At 44.6% G+C, this 21,741-nt stretch overlaps 1 protein-coding gene across 1 annotated transcript; it reads right to left on the reverse strand.

Annotated features, from left to right (window-relative positions):
• Positions 1–9,973: 9,973 nt before the first annotated feature.
• On the reverse strand, positions 9,974–15,306 carry LEUTX (leucine twenty homeobox). Its single transcript, XM_072784751.1, has 3 exons — positions 15,300–15,306; positions 12,545–12,696; positions 9,974–11,341 (listed from the first exon to the last, which is right to left on the reverse strand). Exons 1-3 carry the CDS (start codon positions 15,304–15,306, stop codon positions 10,913–10,915), a joined length of 588 nt encoding a protein of 195 aa, XP_072640852.1. The 3' UTR covers positions 9,974–10,912.
• Positions 15,307–21,741: the final 6,435 nt, after the last annotated feature.

Raw genomic sequence — 21,741 nt, forward strand, 5'->3', positions numbered from 1 at the left:
TCAGATGAGGAACCATCTCTCAAGACCTCTGCTCCTCAGTCTCCCCCTCTGTCTCTATGTTTCCCTCTGAGCCTCAGTCACCTTCCTAGGGTCCCCACCCCCCGCTTCTCTCCACCTCCCTAATATATATATTTTTTTAATTGAAAAAGTTCAATTTGCCAACATTTAGTAGAACACTCAGTGCTCACTCTTTTCTCTCTCTCCCTCGTCTCCCACCTGTGCAGCTTTCCCTGCTTTGCTGGCTGCCATCAAGGTAGTTCAGAGTTCTGACTCCCCTCCTGTTCTCGCTCTTTCTCCTGCAAGCTGTAAGGAATGGCCAATTTGTGCTCCTGCCCCAGCAGCTGGAAGAAGCTGGAGGAAAGGCAGAGGGAGGAGGTGCTTGAACGGTGGGCCTCTCCCCTTAATTTGCAACATTTCTCTGCCTTCTGAGATGATCACATATTATTTCATCTTTAACCTGTGAGTGAGCTGGGATGCGCTGGCGATCTTGTAATGTTGAGGTATTTCTGTATTCCTGAAAGCATCCCAATCATTTCTTGTGAATCATGGTCTTAAAACATTACTGAGTTCGATTGGTTAATATTTTATTTGGAAAATTTGTTTTATGAGTGCCATTTCCCTAGCTTTTTTAATCCTATTTTTCTAAGTTTGCTACGGGAATTGTGCCAAACATTCAAAAGATTTTGGGGGCAGCCTGGGGGGCTCAGTGGTTTAGTGCTGCCTTTGGCCTGGGGCATGATCCTGGAGGCTCAGGATCGAGTCCCGCATCGGGCTCCCTGCCTGGAGCCTGCTTCTCCCTTTGCCTGTCTCTCTCCCTCTCTCTCTCTCTCTCTCATGAATAAATAAATAAAATCTTTAAAATAAAAAAAATCAAAAGATTTTGGGAGTGTCCTTTCTTTTTCTATTTTCTGGACAGCTTTCCACAACCTAGGGATTCTTTGTTTGACTATATGGCAGAGTTGGCTATAAATTATCTAATGCCATTCTTAGAGTGTAGATCTTTTACTTACCTTTGTTACTTCTTTGGTTATTGATGTAATCAGATCTACTTTTTCATATGCCAATTGCCATTAATACTTTCATGGAGAAACCCCATTTTCATTTATTTATTTACTTACTAAACTTACTTTTTTTTTTTTTTTTTTTTTTTGGTGTAAGATATCCTCTGCTGGGTTGGTACAAGGATCCAGCCCTCAATCCTGATTGGACATCAAGGGTAAGGGGTGGGTGACACTGCTGGAAACACCGCAGGAAACTTGGATAGAATGTCAAATACCCACCATTTGCTTCAACGTGGATGGAACTGGAAGGTATTATGCTGAGTGAAGTAAGTCAGTCGGAGAAGGACAAACATTATATGGTCTCATTCATTCGGGGAATATAAACAAAAAATAGTGAAAGGGATTAAAGGGGAAAGGAGAGAAAATGAGTGGGAAATATCAGAGAGGGAGACAGAACATGAGAGACTCCTAACTCTGGGAAACGAACAAGGGGTAGTGGAAGGGGAGGTGGGTAGGGGGTGGGGGTGACTGGGTGATGAGCACTGAGTGGGGGGCACTTGGCAGGATGAGCACTGGGTGTTATGCTATATGTTGGCAAATCGAACTCCAAAAAAAGAAAGAAAGAAAGAAAGAAAGAAAGAAAGAAAGAAAGAAAGAAAGAAAGAAAGAAAGAAAGAAAGAAAGAGAAAGAAGAAAGAAAGAAGAAAGAAAGAAAGAAAGAAAGAAAGAAAGAAAGAGAAAGAAAGAAAGAAAAAGAAAGAGAAAGAAGAAAGAAAGAAAGAAAGAAAGAAAGAAAGAAAGAAAGAGAAAGAAAGAAAGAAAGAAAGAAAGAAAGAAAGAGAAAGAAGGAAGAAAGGAAGGAAGGAAGAAAGAAAGAAAAGAAAGGAAGAAAGAAAAAAAAAGAAAGGAAGAAAGAAAAAAAAAAGAAAGGAAGAAAGAAATTTGGATAGAACGTCCCCGGGCACGGCAGGTGGCGTGGCTACACCCACGTCCACTCGTGTTCATCCACCGGCCAGGTCGTGGACCTGGGAAGCAGCGGTCGCTTGCACCGGGAGCCCAGTGCTGCGCACCCGCCGGGGAGGGAATCGAGGACCGTCCTGCACGGTGTGTGCGAGTGGCGCCCCCTGGAGCCCAAACGTGGGTGGCGACCGCCCCGGCGGCGCCCAGGCCTTGGCCACACCAATTGTCCCAAACTCTCAGGACGTGGCTTGGCGCCCTCCAGGGTCACACTAACTCAGTCCGGGTCCCACCATCAGAGCCCCTGCTTGGCCGCGGTGTAAGGCGCAGCTTCCAATTCGTCCAAGGACAGGCACCTCTGCCACACGCAGGGAACTGGCTCAAGGTCTCTCCCCACCCCGCCCCCTGCCCCCACTTCGGAAGGTTTGCTTTTCTGCACTGTTCATATAGCAGAATAATAAGGTGGACAGGCGTGTATCCACCGCCCAGTTTAAGAAATACTTTCAACTGTTTACTTAAATTTTTTTAAAATTGTGCAGATATAATTGACATGTAACTATACTATAGGCTTCCGTGTACAACATAATGATTCGATATTTGCATATATTGCCCAATGATCGTGACAGTAACTAGTTTCCATCCCCACAAATAGAATTTTTTTCCTTGTGATGAGAACTGTTAAGATCTAATCTCTTAGCAACTTTTTTTTTTTTTTTTTTTTTTTTTTTTTTATTTATGATAGTCACAGAGAGAGAGAGAGAGAGGCAGAGACACAGGCAGAGGGAGAAGCAGGCTCCATGCACCAGGAGCCCGATGTGGGATTCGATCCCGGGTCTCCAGGATCACGCCCTGAGCCAAAGGCAGGCGCCAAACCGCTGCGCCACCCAGGGATCCCAGCAACTTTCAAATATACACCATGGTATTGTTAACTCGACTCTCGTGCTCGACATTACATCCCCAGGGCTTGTTTTTTTAACTGCAAGTTTGTACCTTTTGACCCATTTTGCTCACACCCCCGCCTCCAGCCACCACCAATCTGTTCTCTAGAAAAACATTTGGTTTTGGCTTTTTGGTTTACATTTTATTTATTTATTTGATAGAGCACAAGCAAGGGAGGGGGTGGGGCAGAGGGACTCGGGGCTCCATCCCAGGACCCTGGGATCATCATGACCTGATCCAAAGGCAGACACTTAACCGACTGAGCCACCCAGGCACTCCAATAGCTCATTTTTTTAAATGTTTAATTATATTCCATTGTATAAATGTACAGTTTATCGGTTTGTCTACTGAAGTGCATCTTGGTTGCTTTCAGTTTTTGGCAGTTATGAAGAAAGCTGCTCTAAACATTCATGTGCAGCTTTTTTTTTCTTGGTATGGGTGTAAATGCTCAAGTCATTGGGATAAATACTGAAGCTCCATTGCTGGATCTTATGGTAAGGCTACGTTCAGCTTTGTAAGAAAATGCCAAACGGCCGTCCAAAGTGGCTGGACCACCCTGCATCCCCACCAGCAACAAATGAGAGCTCCACATCCTCGAAATCATTTGGCACCGTCAGCGCTTTGGGTTTCAGTTGCTCTCACAGATCTGTAGTGGTATCTCACTGGTGTTTTAATTTGCAATTCTCTGATGATAGATGGTGTTGAGCATTTTCATTTGCTTATTTGCCTTCTGTATATCTTCTTTGGTGAGGTGTCTGTTCAGATATTTTGGCCTTTTTCTTTTTGAGAAAGAGAGAGAAAGGGAGAGCACACCTGTGTGAACGAGGTGGGGTGTAGAGGGAGAGGGAGAGAGAGAATCTTAAGCACGTTCCATGCCCAGCACAGAACTCAATGCGGGCGGGACTCGATCTCCCGACCCTGAGATCATAACCTGAGCCAAAATCAAGATTCAGATGCTTAACCGACTGAGCCACTCAGGCTCCCCTTTGGTCATTTTTTAATTGGGTTGTTTGTTTTCTTACTATTGAGTTTTACAAATTCTTGGTATATTTTAGATGCAAGTTTTTGTCAGATGATTTCCAAGTATTTTCTCCCAATCCGTGCTTGTCTCTTCGTTCTCTTAACAGTGTTTTTTGCATGTGTGTGTGTCTCTCTCATGGATAAATAAATAAAATCTTAAAAAAAAAAAAAACAGTGTCTTTTGCAGAGCAAAAATCTTTAATGTTAATGAAGTCCAGCCATCACCTGGCTGGCTCAGTCGGCGAGCACGTAATTCTTGATCTCCGGGTTGTGAGTTTGAGTCCCACATGGGATACAGAGATTACATAAATAAATAAAGCTTTAGAAAAAACGAAGTCCAACATACCCATTTTTCTTAATGGATCATGCTTCTGGTATATAGCTAAAAGCTTCTCACCAAATCTAAGCACCTAGATTTTATCCTGTGTTATCTTTTAGACATTTTATTGTTTAATAATTTAGGTCTATGGTCTATTCTGTGTCAAGTTTGTGAAATGTGCATAAGTATCTCAACATATAATTTTTTTAAAGATTTTATTTATTCATGAGAGACACAGAGAGAGAAAGAGGCAGAAACACAGGCAGAGAAAGAAGCAGGCTCCAAGCAGGGAACCCGATGTGGGACCTGATCCCAGGACTCCAGAATCACGCCCTGGGCCGAAGGCAGGCGCTAAACCACTGAGCCACCCAGGGATCCCCTCAACATATAATTTCGCAAGCGGATGTTCAATTGTTCTAGCAATTTGTGGAAAAGACCACTATCTTTTCTCTATTGAATTGTCTGTTTCTTTGTCATAGATCACTTGACTTTGCTTGCATGGGTCTTTTTTTTTTTTTTTTTTTTTTTTTGAGAGTGAGATAGAGTAGGTCATGTGACTCTTGATCTCAGGATTGTGAGTTCCAGCCCCATGTTGTGCATAGAATTTACTTTAAAAAAAAAAAGTAAAAAAGAATTAAAAGGCTATTGAAGGATATGAATGAACAGCAGATGAAGAGGCAGACAGGGCCAGGTCCAGAAGGGTCCTGACACAGGAGCTGCTGCCCCTGTGGAGTTTGGGATGCTCTCCATTCCAGCATGCGACTATGTTCTTGTTCATCAACCCAGAAGCTCTCTGAACTCTTTACATTTAGGATTTTTATAGAGGCTTCATTACGTAGGTGTAATTGATGAACTCCCTGACCATTAGTGATCAACTCAACATCCAGCTCCTCTCTGTTCCCCAGGGGTCAGGCTGTGGGGCTGGGAGCTCCAACCCTCTGATCCCATGGTCAGTTCCCTGGCAACCAGCATCCCCCATCTCCCCCACCCCTGTCCTGCAGTTATGTAGGAGCTCCCCAAGAGTCACCAAGTTAACATAAACTCCGGACTGGCTGAAAGGAAAAAGATAGGAACAAGACACTTGATAGGAACAAGATACTCCTTTCTCTTTCAGTGACCTGGGGCTGTGTTCAGGAATTGAGCACAAAACCCAAATATTAGAACAAAAGATAGCCCTATGGCTCTAGTCACTTATGAAATTACAGGACTTTGAGTGCTGTGAGCCAGGAACCAAGGAGGAAGACTAAAATACACAGTTGACCTTAAACAACATGGGTTTAGATGCCTGGGCGGCATCTGCCTTCGGCTCAGGGCATGATCCTGGGGTCCTGGGATGGAGTCTCACATCGGGCTCCCTGCAGGGAGCCTGCTTCTCCCTCTGCCTGTGTCTCTGCCTCTCTCTGTGTGTCTCCCATGAATAAATAAATAAAATCTTTTAAAAAAAACCATGGGTTTGAACTGCATGGATCCACTTATATGCTGATTGTTTTCATTAAATAGATGTCCAGCACTGTAAATGTGGTTTCTCTTCAATTTTCTTAATAACATTTTCTTTTCTCCAGCTTACTTTGTTGTAAGAATACAGTATATGCCACATATACAGAATACATGTTAACCAACTGTTTATGTTATTGGTAAGGCTTCCTGTCAGCAGGAGGCTAATAGTAGTTACATCTTTAGGAGAGTCAAGGGGCGCCTGGATGGCTCAGTCAGTTAAGCATCTCCCTTTAGCTCAGGGGGGTTGAGCCCCACGTAGGGCTCCGTGCTCAGTGCAGAGTCTGCTTGTCTCTGCCCCTCTTCCCCGCTCGTGCTCTGTCTCTCTCTCTCTCACTCTTTCTCTCTCTGATAAATAAGCAAATAATCTTTTTTAAAAAGGTATCATTTAGGGAGTCAAAAGTTATACACGATTTTCAACTACATGGGGGGTCAGCACAGTTGTCCAAGGGCCAACTGTATTTCTGTCATTATATCACTCTCACAGTCCACCCCCTGATCTTCAAACACAGATCCCTGAAAACAAAATGACTATTTTTAAAAAATCAAAGGATACTAGGACATTACTAGAATCCCAGGCAGCCTCTATGCTCAGCGCGGAGCCCAACGCAGGGCTCCATTTCAAGACCCTGAGAGGGATCCCTGGGTGGCGCAGCGGTTTGGCGCCTGCCTTTGGCCCAGGGCGCGATCCTGGAGACCTGGGATCGAGTCCCACATCGGGCTCCCGGTGCATGGAGCCTGCTTCTCCCTCTGCCTGTGTCTCTGCCTCTCTCTCTCTCTCTCTCTCTGTGACTATCATAAATAAATAAAAATTAAAAAAAAAAAGACCCTGAGATCCTGACCTGAGTGGAAAGTCAGATGCTTAACTGACTGAGCCACCCAGGTGCCCCTGCACCTCCCCGTTTTAGACAATCAGTGTTTTAATTGCCCATTTCACTTCTCTGTCACGCTGGTACTCTGTCCTTTGTCGGACACTGTGGGCTGTAGAGTTGTTCCTTGTCTGAAGAGATGAGAATCAGCTGTCCAAACTGATGCAGTCTTCTAGTGCTTTATGGTGTAACAGCACTCCAGCCCGTCTTAAGGGTTAACTTGCAGGCGACACCTAGGTGGCTCAGCAGTTGAGCATCTGCCTTCGGCTCAGGTCATGGTCCCAGGGTCCTGGGATCGAGTCCCACATCAGGCTTCCTGAGGGAGTGTGCTTCTCCCTCTGCCTATGTCTCTCTCTCTCTCTCTGTGTGTGTGTGTGTGTGTGTGTGTGTGTGTATGTGTGTGTATATATATATATCACATGAATAAATAAATAAAATCTTTTTTTATAAAAGGGTTAACTTGCTTCAAGGTACACACTCCTTGCTTGCTGACTTAAGGCCCTTAATTTGTAACAGAACTAATTTGCTTTCTTTGAGATTTGCAGACCACTGTCCTTGGGGAATAAAGGAGCAGAACTTTCCCAGGCCAGAGGCCAGCAAGTCTGTTTGAAGCCCCCTTGGCTTTCTGATTAGCCCAGCCATCCTTTAGCAAAATGTTTTCCTTTTTTCAAGGTCACACAAGTGATTTTACTGACCTCCCTTTGTGCATCTGTAGACCTTGGCCTCCTTTGCAGAAAGAACAGAGTGCTCTTGCACAACCCCTGGGTACCAAGGAACTAGAACTTCTTGCACAACCTCCGAGCACCGAGATAACACCGTAGCTGACATCACCAAGTCTGCATGTGATCAGGGCATCTGCCACGTAACCATCTGCAGGCTCTGTCTCTATTTTGGCAGACAGGACAGCTCTAATCAACATTTTATGTCCAGAAGGTCTAAGAGAAATGGGTCTAGATCCAACCCACATCTGCCTTGTTGCAGAAATATCCACTCATTTCATGGTCACTAGAAGCAAGCACACAGAAATACCTGCTTATTGAATCCAATCACCTTCCAAATCTGGAAGGAGATTCTTCTGATAGGCATTGACATGTCCTACTTTAATGCACCCCTCAAATTCCCTTAAGGATTTCTCTAAGGCCATGCCCCAAATGGGGATACCTTGATAGGGAGAGTTTCCATTGCCCTTCTGCTGGCCATATGGCCAAGTCATTGGCCAATGACCCAAAGAGTCAGTAACAACCCAAACGTAGGAGCCCATTCTACTGTTCAATTCCTCTTTCCTACTAGGAAAACAGCATGCAATTCAGTCCACTGAGCTGATTTTTTTTTTTTTAACTTTCTTCAATCAAAGCAGTGGTCTTGGGCAGCCTGGGTGGCTCAGTGGTTTAGCGCCACCTTCAGACCAGGCCGTGATCCTGGAGACCTGGGATCGAGTCCCATGTCGGCTCCCTGCATGGAGCCTGCTTCTCCCTCTGCCTGTCTCTCTCTCCTCTCTGTGTTTCTCATGAATAAATAAATAAAATCTTTATTTAAAAAAAAAAAGCAGTGGTCTTCCAAACAGGATGCTCGCCATTCACCTTGGAACTTCAGCCTACAGACCTAACAGCACTTGATCAGCCAATTGAAAGCTGTTTCTAAGTGTCCAAGTGACACTAGAATCCAGGGGCTCCTCTCATGGAGGAAAAGAGGCTCTCTGCTCATGTCTCCTTGTATTCCCCAGGCAGCAAGATCCTGTATAAACGATTTCCATTGTATTATGGAACTATTCTGGGCACTGCTATCCTCAGTAAAGCATTTTGCCAACATCACCCAAGACATTATGGGTATTTCTGGTTTCAAGATTATTTCATGTCCTTTAGTCGGAGGGACAGTTTCCATCGCATCCATAGTAAGCTCAGTGATAGGAAATTTCCTTTTCCATTGGGAATCCTTTAATCCAGAGCCCTAATAGTCATTGCTGGGAGATCCTCACAGGCTTTTGCCAGGAGCCCCAGTCGACACTCCCCATAGGGCAATTGCACAAAGAATTAACACTGCCGGCTTCCATTCTATGCTACATGGGCTCAGGCAATCTTACTAGTTCTGGATTTAGCATGTCCAGTTAATATTGTTGAAGGGCAGATTCACATGCTTTCTATTTTACAATACTAGGTAGGAGAAACATTCCCCCTGGAACACAATGTCCACCCCATGATACAATCAGGTGAGATACCACCACTTCACAGAAAAACCTGTTGAAACATTTCAACTTCTGGGACGCCTGGGTGGCTCAGTGGTTGAGTGTCTGCCTCTGGCTCAGGGCGTGATCCCGGAGTTCTGGGATCAAGTCCCGCATCGGGCTCCCTGCATGGAGCCTGCTTCTCCCTCTGCCTATGTCTCTGCCTCTCTATCTGTGTCTCTCATGAATAAATAAAATCCTTTTTAAAAATTCACCTTCTGTAAACCCACCAATCCGTGCATTTTCATGTTCTCTCAGCCTCATATCAGGTGGATTTTGATACCCATATCAAGGAGTCCTGGAAACTCCTCCACTCTCTAACCATTTTACCTGCTCTTGCACAAGACTTTGGGTTTCCAGGGAGGGTTGTGCCAAGAGACCTTTTCTCAATCTTCATCTTTTTTTTTAAGATTTTATTTATTCATGAGAGGCACAGAGATGCTCAGCCACTGAACCACCCAGGTGCCCCTCAATCTTCATCTTGATTAATCCGCCTAATCATTGTCTGAGGCAATTGCAGGGCAGGTTTCTCATTATGGTCTGACTCTTGCCTGTTAAAATTTCTCCAAACTAAGGCAAATAGAACAGACTTGTTTAAGGTTTTTAACGTCAAGAAGCCAATAGGGGGTACTTTTGGTAGTACTATATTAAAAACCTTTGGGATGCCTGGGTGGCTCAGTAGTTGAGTGTCTACCTTTGGCCCAGGGCATGATTCTGGGCCCAGGATTGGGTCTCTCATCGGGCTCCTTGTAGGGAGCCTGCTTCTCCCTCTGTCTGTGCCTCTGCCTCTCTCTGTGCGTCTCTCATGAATAAATAAAAAAATCTTAATTAAAAAAAAAACTTTCTTTGAGCCCCATCAATGTTCCTTTTATTCATCTCATTTCCTAATCACCTAGGCAGCAAGGGTGCGGGTGTTCATGTGGTGGACCAGGGCCGGTGTGGACAGGGTGGAAGTGTCAGCTCCTGTTCCAGGGGCTGTTGGTTTGCAAGCTCCTTGGGAGCTTGCCAGGTGTAATTTGAAACTGGCCACTGTACAAAGGGCAAGGAGAGACAAAAGAAAGTCAGGCTACTACAGATCGGTAAGTGGAAGTTTTAATAAATGAGAGAATTTACATTAGAAATGGGGAAAGGCAATGCACTTTCCGGGGGCAAGAGAGGGCCTAAGGAGCCTCTGATTGCTGGTATCCAGTTCAGGGGTTGACCAGCAGTCACATCCTTTCTATAACTTCCTCCAACAGGAGCTCAGCAGTGTGGATTCTGGGCAAACACTGGGTGAGTCTTCAGTGGCAAAAATTGTAGGTGTCCCTGACAGCCACAAGGGCTACTTGGGTCCTCATGGTGAAAGCTTCTGGAATCTTCTTTCCACTCTCTTTTTGTCCTGAAGTGCTGGTGGGGTGGCGGAAGTGCATCACAACCAAGAGGATCCCTCTTGGCAGCAAACTCTGTAGAACTGGAGAATGAGGTGACACAAGGAAAATGCCTCCTGTGCTTTTCTTTAAGGCCTTGGGTTCTGTGCTCCCCTGGGTTGCTGCAGCTTCTTGTACTCCAGAGCTCTCTCTGAGCTATTTTCACCAGGAAGTAGTTGTTAAATATTGTTTTTGTGGAGATGCAAGAGTTGGGACCTCCTAGTCTTCCCTCTTGCTAATGTCACTCTAGGTTTTTTTTTTTAATAGATAAAATGAAAAAAATAGAGATAAAATGGTCCATGGGGTACAAGTGCAGCGGAGCTGTATCTATATGGTATTGACCTTAGTTGGGGTGCTTTCACAGAGCTAGCTCGATTGGAACAAGCTGGTACCCAAGAAAAACTAGCTGGTTTCTGCTACCATTCTAAAGGCCTCTATGACTCTCCTTGATATTGAAATTTGGTTGAGACAGTGTTCAGAAGCAGAAACCAGAAGCAATGATGAAAGGTAGAGAGATTTCTTTCTTCTTACAGAAAAAGAATTCCCGGGCTCTGCCCTATTTAACACGTGGACCTATTAAATGCATTTGGAAATGTTTCTCAGTTGATGAAAAATTGGATCATAGAACCCTATCCTGGAACATACCAGTTGTTCAATAAATAAATGGATGTGTCAGCCGTACCACTTCAACCGAGGCACGTTGGGGAGAGGTATTGATCTAGGCTGCGGGGATCATCATCCCCAGGTAAGGCATATAGTTCCATGAATTGATCTATGTCATAGGGACTGGAGGCCCAAGGAGGATCAGAGTCCCCCAGACATATCTGTTGGAGGTCAGGAGGCAGAGAATACCAAGATGAACCCCATCTGGAGGGACCAGGCTGGCCGTTGTCAGAAGACTGAGGCAGTTCATGGTCACAGGCATCCAAAAAGTTGGGACTCCTGGGATGAGTGTTTGCTGAAGTTACAGTTAAGGAGGGCTCCTCCTCCTGGCCTGAAATGGTCGGATTTGATGATTCTAGTGATGAATTTGGGTTTGGTGATTCTAGTGATGAATTTGATCCAGTTTGTTGCTGCTCTTTCTTCCTTTTGACGCGTTGGTTCTTGAACCAAGTCTAGAGAGGAGGTGAAAAAGTTAATAAAGGAGGGTGGGTCCAAAGGGGAATCCTCATGTTCCTCAGGAATTAGGTTCCTTTGGCATGAGAAGGCTAGTCTCGCATCTCTTCAGTTATCTGAACAAGGGAAGTTCCTTCTATCCTCTGCTGTCCTGAGTTCCAGGGGGCAAAGGGAGCATAAGATGATGCTTGCAATAGGTGGAATAGGACAGAGCACTCAAACACCGGATCAGGAGGGGATCAGGCAAGGTGCTTCTGTCTTGGTGGATGCTCAGAATTTTCAGAGAGAATTCTGAACACTGGGAATATGGAATAGGAGTCTAGCTTGGGGGGCCTTCAAGATTTATCCAGGGGTTCTCATACCCCAAATGCTCTGTGGGAACTTAGTAGCAAGGCATCTAAATGACTGTGAATGTCCTAATTAAGGAGAACTTAGAAATAAACAGGAACAGACCCCAAGGGGATTACCTGAGCTCCGTCCCAAAAAGGTCCCATGTAGCATTGTGATTCTGGGGTTAAAAAGGTCTGGTTCCTTGGGATCCCTGGGTGGCGCAGCGGTTTGGCGCCTGCCTTTGGCCCAGGGCGCGATCCTGGAGACCCGGGATCGAATCCCACATGGGGCTTCCGGTGCATGGAGCCTGCTTCTCCCTCTGCCTATGTCTCTGCCTCTCTCTCTTTCTCTCTCTGTGACTATCATAAATAAATAAAAATTTAAAAAAAAAAAAAAAAAAAAAAAAGGTCTGGTTCCACTTGGATGGCTGAACATCTGGCTCAGGTCGTGATTCTGGGGATCTAGGATCTATTCCTGCCTCAGGCTCCCTGCAGGGAGCCTGCTTCTCCCTCTGCCTATGTCTCTGCCTGTGTGTATGTCTCTCATGAATAAATAAAATATTTGAAAAAAAAGAATAAAAATATAGAACACTGGGACACCTGGGTGGCTCAGCGGTTGAGCGTCTGCCTTTAGCTCAGGGTGTGATCCCAGGGTCCCGGGATCGAGTCCCACATCGAGCTCCCTGCATGGAGCCTGCTTCTCCCTCTGCCTATGTCTCTGCCTCTGTGTGTGTGTGTGTGTGTGTGTGTGTGTCTCCCATGAATAAAAAAATCTAAATAAAAAAAATATATATATATATAGGAATTATGTGATGATTAAAGTGTATATGAAGCTCTGGATTAGGTGGGCTCTCTAGAGAATCAGGGACATACCTTTATTACTGATTCATCAAGATGAGTAATTGAAATAAGCTCCTCCATGGTAACCCAATCTGGGTACATGGTCTCTTCAAACACACGTTTCAGTGCTTGAACCTGTTCTTTTTTAAAATGGGTGCGGCCCCGGCGAGCACACCTTTGATTTTCTGCAAAAGGAATGGACAAAAAGCTTTTGTAAATAATACAACTCAAAGGTATATTTCTTACCTGAGCCTGACCTGGGAGTTAAGAGCTTGATCTAAAAAGTTGACTCATGGAACCTACTCTTCATCTTGCAGGGGTCGCTCTGCACCCCTGAAATTCAGTTTCTTCTACTAGTAAACGATTCAAGCCTGGTTTAAGGGCAAGTAACTGACCACTTGTTCTAGAGGAATATACTGGAAACTCATAGCCTAGAAAAATGAACCAGTGGGAGAAAAGATATCTGTTCTCATTGGGATAAAATAGCGATGTGATACCAACATTGGATTCATTTAAGTTCATATGATTCACAGAGTATTTGAGACCCTGTTGCCCTAATCAGCCATAGGCTAAGGGGCACTGCTATCTGCATTGGTCAGCATGTGACCAATGACCTGAAGCTATTGATTTGAACATTTATTAATGAGGCCAGTTAGGGGAGCAGGTATGAAGCTTAGTGACCTGAGAATGAATGTTGATTATCTCATTTATTAGCTTTGTCACTCTGGGAATATCATTACATTTATATTCTTTGCCTCTTTTATCTACCAGTAAAATGGTCCCATATAATTTGCTTACTTTGGGGAAGATATGAGCATCTAGAAAGCAAGTCTATTAATTCCAGACTTGGTGCATAATAGGTACAGAGTGGGAGTTTTTATATTGTTTAAAATATAGGGGGGCTTGGGTGGCTCAGTTGGTTAAGCATCTGCCTTCTGCTCAGGTCATGATTCTGGGATCCTGGGATTAAGCCCTGTGTTGGGCTCTCTGCTCAATGGGGTGTCTGCTTCTCCCCTTCCCCCTTCTTCCTGCTTGTGTTCTCTCTCTCAAATATATTAATAAGATCTTTTAAAAATAAAATAAAGACAAGCCCTTAAACAATAGAAGAATTGGAAGAGAAAGCCAAAGAACTATTCCAAAAACTAGAATAAAATAGAGAGGGGTGCCTGGGTGGCTCAGTCAGTTAAGCATCTGCCTTTGGCTCAGGTCATGACCCCAGAGTCCTGGGATCAAGGTCTGCATCAGGCTCCTTGCTCAGTGGGGAGCCTGCTTCTCCCTCTCCCTCTCCCTCTCCCTGCTGCTCCTCCCACTTTTGCTCTCCCTCTCTGTCAAATAAATATATAAAAATCTTAAAAAACAATAAATAAAAAGTTTTTAAAAAGAATAAAATTTGAGAAAGCATGGACAAAAAGAATGGAAAGTTAAAAATAAAAATTTAATCAAGGATGTCTAATATCAGCAATATTGGACTACAGAGTACCTCTTTAACTTAAAAAATTTTCCAGAGAATATCTTGAAAGTATTATAAAATAAATGATTTACAATTTGAGAATAAAGTGTAAGAGTCTCCAGGTTGAGGCTACTCAAGGATGAGCACAATAAATGATAAAAAGGACCCATTGTTGCAAAATATCAGAATACAAGAAATATAGAAAAGCCTAAAAGCTTCTTTTTAAATTTTTACTTATTTATTAATGAGAGACACAGGCAGAGGGAGAAGCAGGCTCCACACAGGAAGCCCGATGTGGGACTTGATCCCGGGTCTCTAAGATCACGCTCTGGGCTAAAGACAGACAGATGCTCAACCGCTGAGCCACCCAAGCATTCCAAGCATATAAAAGTTTCTAAATGAAAATAAAAGTTCCATACAAAAAAATGATAATCAAAATTCCATTGGTCTTCAGTAAAGTGACACCGTGTATCAGAAGACAGTGAATCAGGACTTTAACTTTCTTTAAGATTTATTTTTATTATATAAATATATTATATTTTTTTAAGAGAGAGAGAGTGCTCAAGTGAAGTGGAAAGAAGAGGGAGAGGGAGAGAATCTCAAGCAGACTTCACGCTCAGTGTGGAGCCTGACCCAGGGCTCCATCTCACAACTCTGAGGGCATAATCTGAGTCAAAATCAGAAGTCCAACACCTAACTGACTGCGCCACCTAGGTGCCCTAAGACTCTGTTTTTAAGTAATATGCATACCCAATGTGAGTCTCTAACTTACAGCCCTGAGACCAAGAGTCCCGTGCCCTACCAAGTAAGTCGGCCAGGTGCCCCAAAGACTGTAACATTCTTAAGAAACCTATTTTCTTTTCTTTTTTTAAAGATTTTATTTAATGGAACCCCTGGGTGGCGCAGCGGTTTGGCGCCTGCCTTTGGCCCAGGGCGCGATCCTGGAGACCCGGGATCAAATCCCACGTCGGGCTCCCGGTGCATGGAGCCTGCTTCTCCCTCTGCCTGTGTCTCTGCCTCTCTCTCTCTCTGTGTGTGACTATCATAAATAAATAAAAGTTTAAAATAAATAAATAAAGATTTTATTTATTCATTTATGAGAATACACAGAGAGGAGAGAGAGGCAGAGACACAGGCGGAGGGAGAAGCAGGCTCCATGCAGGGAGCCCAACATGGGTCTCCATCCCGGGTCTCCAGGATCACACCCTGGGCCGAAGGCGGGCGCTCAACCGCTGGGCCACTGGGGCTGCACAAGAAACCTATTTTTAATGTAGAATTCTCCATGCAAATTTATCCTTTCATGTGAGAAAAGAATAAAGGCAGTTTCAGCCAACTTACCTGCCATGTACCCTTTCTTAAGGAACCATGTGAGGATGTAGTTCCAACAAACAAAATAAAAGAAAGGGGGAAATGTGTATGGGAGAAAAGAGAAGTGTAAAGAGAAGTCCCAGATGGATGCTCAAACACCAGGCCTAGAAAACAAAGTGGCGGATTTCAGGAGGATGACACAAGCTCTGTGCAGAAGCTTCCCTTTATCCTCGATTTCATTTTCCCTGGTTTCAGTGACTCCTGGTCACTCGTGGTCCTGAAGCAGGTGATCCTCTTTCTGACCTATTGTCAGAAGTTCAATAATAGCCTAACATAGACATCACAATCCATACATCATTTGCCTCACCTCGCTTCACCACATAAGCATTTTATCATGTCATATCATCACAAAAAGGATGAGGACAGTGCAATACTTTGAGAAACTAAGACTACATTCGGGGATGCCTCGGTGGCTCAGCGGTTTAGCACCTGCCTTTGGCCCAGGGTATGATCCTGGAGTCCCAGGATCAAGGCCTATATTGGGCTCTCTGCATGGAGCCTGCTTCTTCCACTGCCTATGTCTCTCTCTCTCTCTCACTGTGCCTCATGAATAAATAAATGAAACCTTTGGTAAGAAAAAAAAATTAACATAACTTTTATAACAACTTATTGTTAAAGTTGTTTTATTTTTCCTTTAAGATTTTTTTTGAGAGAGAGAGAAAGAGAAAGAGCATGAGAGAGCACAACTAGTGGAGAGGGAGAAGTAGATTTCCCATTGAGCAGGGACCCCGACTTGGGGATTGATCCAGGACCTTGGGATCATGACCTGAGCCAAAGGCAGACACTTAACCAACTGAACTACCCAGGCACCCCAGTGTTGTTCTATTTTATTACTAGTTATTGTTATTAATCCCTTACTGTGCCCAATTTATAAACTTTATCAGAAGAATGTATGTTTAGGAAAAAATACATAGAGGATTCGATGCTATCCGCAGTTTCAGGCATCCAATGGGGGTCTTGGATTGTAATCCCCCCACAGATAAGAGCAAGACTCCTGTATAGTAGACAATCAAGAAAATGAACCCAATTGACTACTCGATTAATGGGTTTGGATATTTGGGGAAAAAGATTGAATATACCAGAAAACAAATTGATAAACTGTAAGGTTGAAAATTAAGAAAGCTGCATCTTAAGCATATGAGAAAAAAAGGAAATTATTAACACTTAAAATTATGAAGTTTATATTAAATGAATCATTCAGATGTGGACTGAATCTGCAGTAATGATATTTACAAAAGTCTGAATAAAATGAATTGATATTGACTTAATCAAATTATTATCATACCTGTATTTATAAATTATAGAGAATGAAATTGAAGAAGGATGCAGATGTGATTCTGAAATCATCTACCAATCTGAGAGATCAGTATATAAAAAAGGTGAATTAATATTTTCATTAGTTCAGTATTAAGCAACATGGAACATCTATCAGAAGAGCCAGTTACAAGTTCCAATAAGTGCGTGTGTTGAGACACAAGACGGCTCTTTCTATTCTTAAAATGAAGTTGTTTTTAAAAATTCAAGGAAAATATGAATAAAATTATATTCATGTCCTTAGACAAGAAATAGCACTTTTCCGAGTGCCTGTCAGAGCGTGTGACTCTTGATCTCAGGAGTCATGAGTTCAAGTTCCACATGGGTGTAGAGATTGCTTAAAAAATAAAGTCTTGGGGATCCCTGGGTGGCACAGCGGTTTAGCGCCTGCCTTTGGCCCAGGGCGCGACCCTGGAGACCCGGGATCGAATCCCACGTCGGGCTCCCGGTGCATGGAGCCTGCTTCTGCCTCTGCCTATGTCTCTGCCTCTCTCTGCGTGACTATCATAAATAAATTTAAAAAATTATAAAAAAAATAAAAATAAAAAAAATAAAGTCTTAAAGGGGTGCCTGGGTGGCCCAGTCAGTTGAGCACCCAACTCTTGGTTTTGGCTCAGGTCATGATCTCAGGGTCATGAGATCAAATCCTGTGTCAGCTCCATGCTCAGCCAGGAGTCTCCTGAAGAATCTCCCTTTCATTCCCCCCACCCCCACCCTTTGCTTGCCTGCTCACATTCGTGCTTGCTCTTGCACACTCTCTCTCGCAAATAAGTAAATATTTTTTAAAGTATTTTATTTATTTATTCATGAGACATGGGGAGAGAGAGGCAGAGACACAGGCAGAGGGAGAAGCAGGCTCTATGCAGGGAGCCCAATGCGGGACCCGATCCCGGACCCGATCCCGGGACCCCAGGATCATGCCCTAAATCGAAGGCAGACGCCCAACCGCTGAGCCACCCAGGTGTCGCTAAATAAATATTTTTGAAAAATAAAAAATAAAAATAAATCTTAAAAAAGAAAAAGAAAAAGAAAAAGAAATTCAGACCGAGCCCCAGGTCAGGCTCTGTGCTCCATTTGGGGTCTACCTCAGATTTTTTCTCCCTCTCCCCCTGCCCCTCCACACTGCGTGGGCCCTCTCTCAATAAATAAAATCTCTAAAAAACAAAACAAAACAAAAACAAAAAAAAAAAAAAAAAAAAAGCAAGAGTAGTGCCTGGGTGGCTCAGTCGGTGAAAAGGCTGCTTTCAGCTCAGGTTATGATCTCAGAGTCCTGGGATCAAGCCCCGCATCAGGCTCCCTATTCAGCGGGGAGCCTGCTTCTCCCTTGCTTGTGGTCTCTCTCCAATAAATAAGTTAAAAATCTTGAAGAAAAAAATCAAACAAACAAACAAACAAAAAAAACAGGGCAACCCGGGTGGCTCAGCGGTTTAGCGCCGCCTTCAGCCCAGGAGGTGGTCCTGGAGACCTGGATTGAGTCCCGCGTTGGATTCCCTGCTTGGAGTCCGCTTCTTCTGCCTGTGTCTCTGCCCCTCTGTCTCTGTCTCTCTGTCTCTGTCTCTCTCTCTCATAAATAAATAAATAAAGTATTTTAAAAACAAACAAAAAAGACAATGAGCTCAAAAAGGAGTGGCTCATGCTAGTCCCCACATCACCATACTGAGACTTAGAGTTTCTGCTCTCCCAAGAAAGAAACCTTAAACCAATCAGGAATTGCTGCATCACCACTAGTTAGGGAACCACCTGATAGACCTCGCCATCCCCCAGGGGAAAGCAACCTTGCAATAACCAATCCACTTGTTTGCCCAGAAAAGTCTTTCTCTTACTACAGCTCCCCAGAGGCCCTTTCTATCTGCTAGATTGGATGTGGCCTGATTCATGAAACATCAAGATATTGCCAGTAAGATCTTAACAATTTACCCAATTGAATTTCACTATTTAACACCACCAAATGGTTGACATTTGAACATCTGACGGTACCAGGTGTTAAAAAGTACATGGAAAGGGACACCTGGGTGGCTCAGCGGTTGAGCATCACCTTTGACTCAGGTCCTGATTCTGGGGTCCTGGGATCGAGTCCCATGTCGGGCTCCCTGCATGGATCCTGCTTCTCTCTCTGCCTGTGTCTCTGCCTCTCTCTCTCTTTCTCTGTCTTTCAAGAATAAATAAATAAAATCTTAAAAAAAAAAAAAGACTTGGAAAAACAAAATCTCAAAGTAATGGTGGAATCCAGTTACAAATAGTTTTCCAGTGCTTGTTGTTGGTATAACCCAGTGGTTTCCCAAACTTACCACTTGATGTTGGCAAGAGGCTACCAAAATCCCACCCACTTACCTCAGCCTGTCCGCAACCCAACCGCTCAACCCCTAGGACTGCAGCATACCCTTGCCCCAGCTTACCTGCCATACTGTCCTCTTGAAGGGCAATGACTTCTTCAGCTGTGTGTTTTCCAAGCTCCTGAACTCAACTATGTATCTGCTGGGTTTAGGGACCTCTCATTTAAGAAAAATTTTGATGCAATCAGGTCCCTGCTCTACCCCTCCCTAACGTCACACCCTCCAAAAATCCAATTAACATGCGCTCATAGAGAACCTCTGTGCCCAGTGCTGAGCAGGGCCCAGGGATAAAGCGGTGATTCCAGACTTAATCTCTGCCCTCAAATGGTGGAGAGAAACAAATGGAAGTCAAGCAAACAGAAAATGGATAAAATGTTCAAAACTTTCACCCAGGACAAAAGGGTGCTGGGAGAAAGAGTAAGCTGGTAAGACAACTGAATCCGGAAGGTGAAGGATGGACTCTGTGTGGGCTGCTCCTGGTGAAACCTGCAGAGGGGGCATGAGGTACCAGAGGGGAGAGAGGATGGGGAGCACGGGAGAGCCCCCACCACCCCGCTACCTGGCCGTTCCCAAATGAGGCAGCAGCAGGCAAGGGTGAAGGTCTTGGCAGAGCCTAAATCATAGACATCTTCGTAAATTCTGTTAAGGAGTTTGGGTTTGGGACAGTTGAAAACCCAAGGAGAGTTCTGAGCAATGGAACTCAACATACAAATCGCCTTTCTTTTTTTTTTTTTTTTTTAATCATACCTCCCTCTTGCCTCTGAGCTTCCCATTCCTTGTCCCTCTGTTCTGTATTTTCTCCATCTCTGGCAGACATGTTTGCTCTCTTCTTTATTCCTTCCCGTGGTGTTCTTCTCCAAGACAGGTTTTATTCATAAGAAGGGTCTAACTGGATGGACGAGTTGGCTCTAGTGCTTGGTCATCCTCCCTGGATGCCCCACACCCAATGTGGACCCAACTTCTCAGAAGTGGAGCTTGGACTCTGGCCTAGGCCCATCTCACCTGCACCCCCACTCCACCCTCATCCTTCATCCCCACACACTCATTAGGCTGGCTTGGAGAGGTCTTGAAAGAGCCAAAGAACCCAATGAAAACATTGGAGGAGGGGATCCCTTGGTGGCTCAGTGGTTTGGCGCCTGCCTTGGGCCCAGGGCGTGATCCTGGGGTCCTGGGATCAAGTCCCATGTCAGGGTCCCTGCATGGAGCCTGCTTCTCCCTCTCTCTCTCTCTGTCTCTCTCTGTCTCTCTCTGTCTTTCAAGAATAAATAAATAAAATCTTAAAAAAAAAAGACTTGGAAAAACAAAATCTCAAGGTAATCGTGGAATCCAGTTACAAATAGTTTTCCAGTGCTTGCTGTTGGTATAACCCAGTGGTTTCCCAAACTTACCACTTGATGTTGGCAAGAGGCTACCAAAATCCCACCCACTTACCTCGGCCTGTCCGCAACCCAACCGCTCAACCCCTAGGACTGCAGCATACCCTTGCCCCAGCTTACCTGCCATACTGTCCTCTTGAAGGGCAATGACTTCTTCAGCTGTGTGTTTTCCAAGCTCCTGAACTCATCTATGTATCTGCTGGGTTTAGGGACCTCTCATTTAAGAAAAATTTTGATGCAATCAGGTCCCTGCTCTACCCCTCCCTAACGTCACACCCTCCAAAAATCCAATTAACATGCGCTCATAGAGAACCTCTGTGCCCAGTGCTGAGCAGGGCCCAGGGATAAAGCGGTGATTCCAGACTTAATCTCTGCCCTCAAATGGTGGAGAGAAACAAATGGAAGTCAAGCAAACAGAAAATGGATAAAATGTTCAAAACTTTCACCCAGGACAAAAGGGTGCTGGGAGAAAGAGTAAGCTGGTAAGACAACTGAATCCGGAAGGTGAAGGGTGGACTCTGTGTGGGCTGCTCCTGGTGAAACCTGCAGAGGGGGCATGAGGTACCAGAGGGGAGAGAGGATGGGGAGCACGGGAGAGCCCCCACCACCCCGCTACCTGGCCGTTCCCAAATGAGGCAGCAGCAGGCAAGGGTGAAGGTCTTGGCAGAGCCTAAATCATAGACATCTTCGTAAATTCTGTTAAGGAGTTTGGGTTTGGGACAGTTGAAAACCCAAGGAGAGTTCTGAGCAATGGAACTCAACATACAAATCGCCTTTCTTTTTTTTTTTTTAATCATACCTCCCTCTTGCCTCTGAGCTTCCCATTCCTTGTCCCTCTGTTCTGTATTTTCTCCATCTCTGGCAGACATGTTTGCTCTCTTCTTTATTCCTTCCCGTGGTGTTCTTCTCCAAGACAGGTTTTATTCATAAGAAGGGTCTAACTGGATGGACGAGTTGGCTCTAGTGCTTGGTCATCCCCCCTGGATGCCCCACACCCAATGTGGACCCAACTTCTCAGAAGTGGAGCTGGGACTCTGGCCTAGGCCCATCTCACCTGCACCCCCACTCCACCCTCATCCTTCATCCCCACACACTCATTAGGCTGGCTTGGAGAGGTCTTGAAAGAGCCAAAGAACCCAATGAAAACATTGGAGGAGGGGATCCCTTGGTGGCTCAGTGGTTTGGTGCCTGCCTTGGGCCCAGGGCGTGATCCTGGGGTCCTGGGATCAAGTCCCATGTCAGGGTCCCTGCATGGAGCCTGCTTCTCTCTCTGCCTGTGTCTCTGCCTCTCTCTGTGTGTGTCTCTTGTGAATAAATAAATAATTTTTAAAAAACCCTCTTCTCTGATCCTCTGAACGAGGTCAGGATCTCTGTTTTATGTGCCAGCAT

The sequence above is a fragment of the Canis lupus genome, chromosome 1 (genome assembly GCF_048164855.1).
Source record: "Canis lupus baileyi chromosome 1, mCanLup2.hap1, whole genome shotgun sequence".
Classification (NCBI taxonomy): Eukaryota; Metazoa; Chordata; class Mammalia; order Carnivora; family Canidae; genus Canis; species Canis lupus.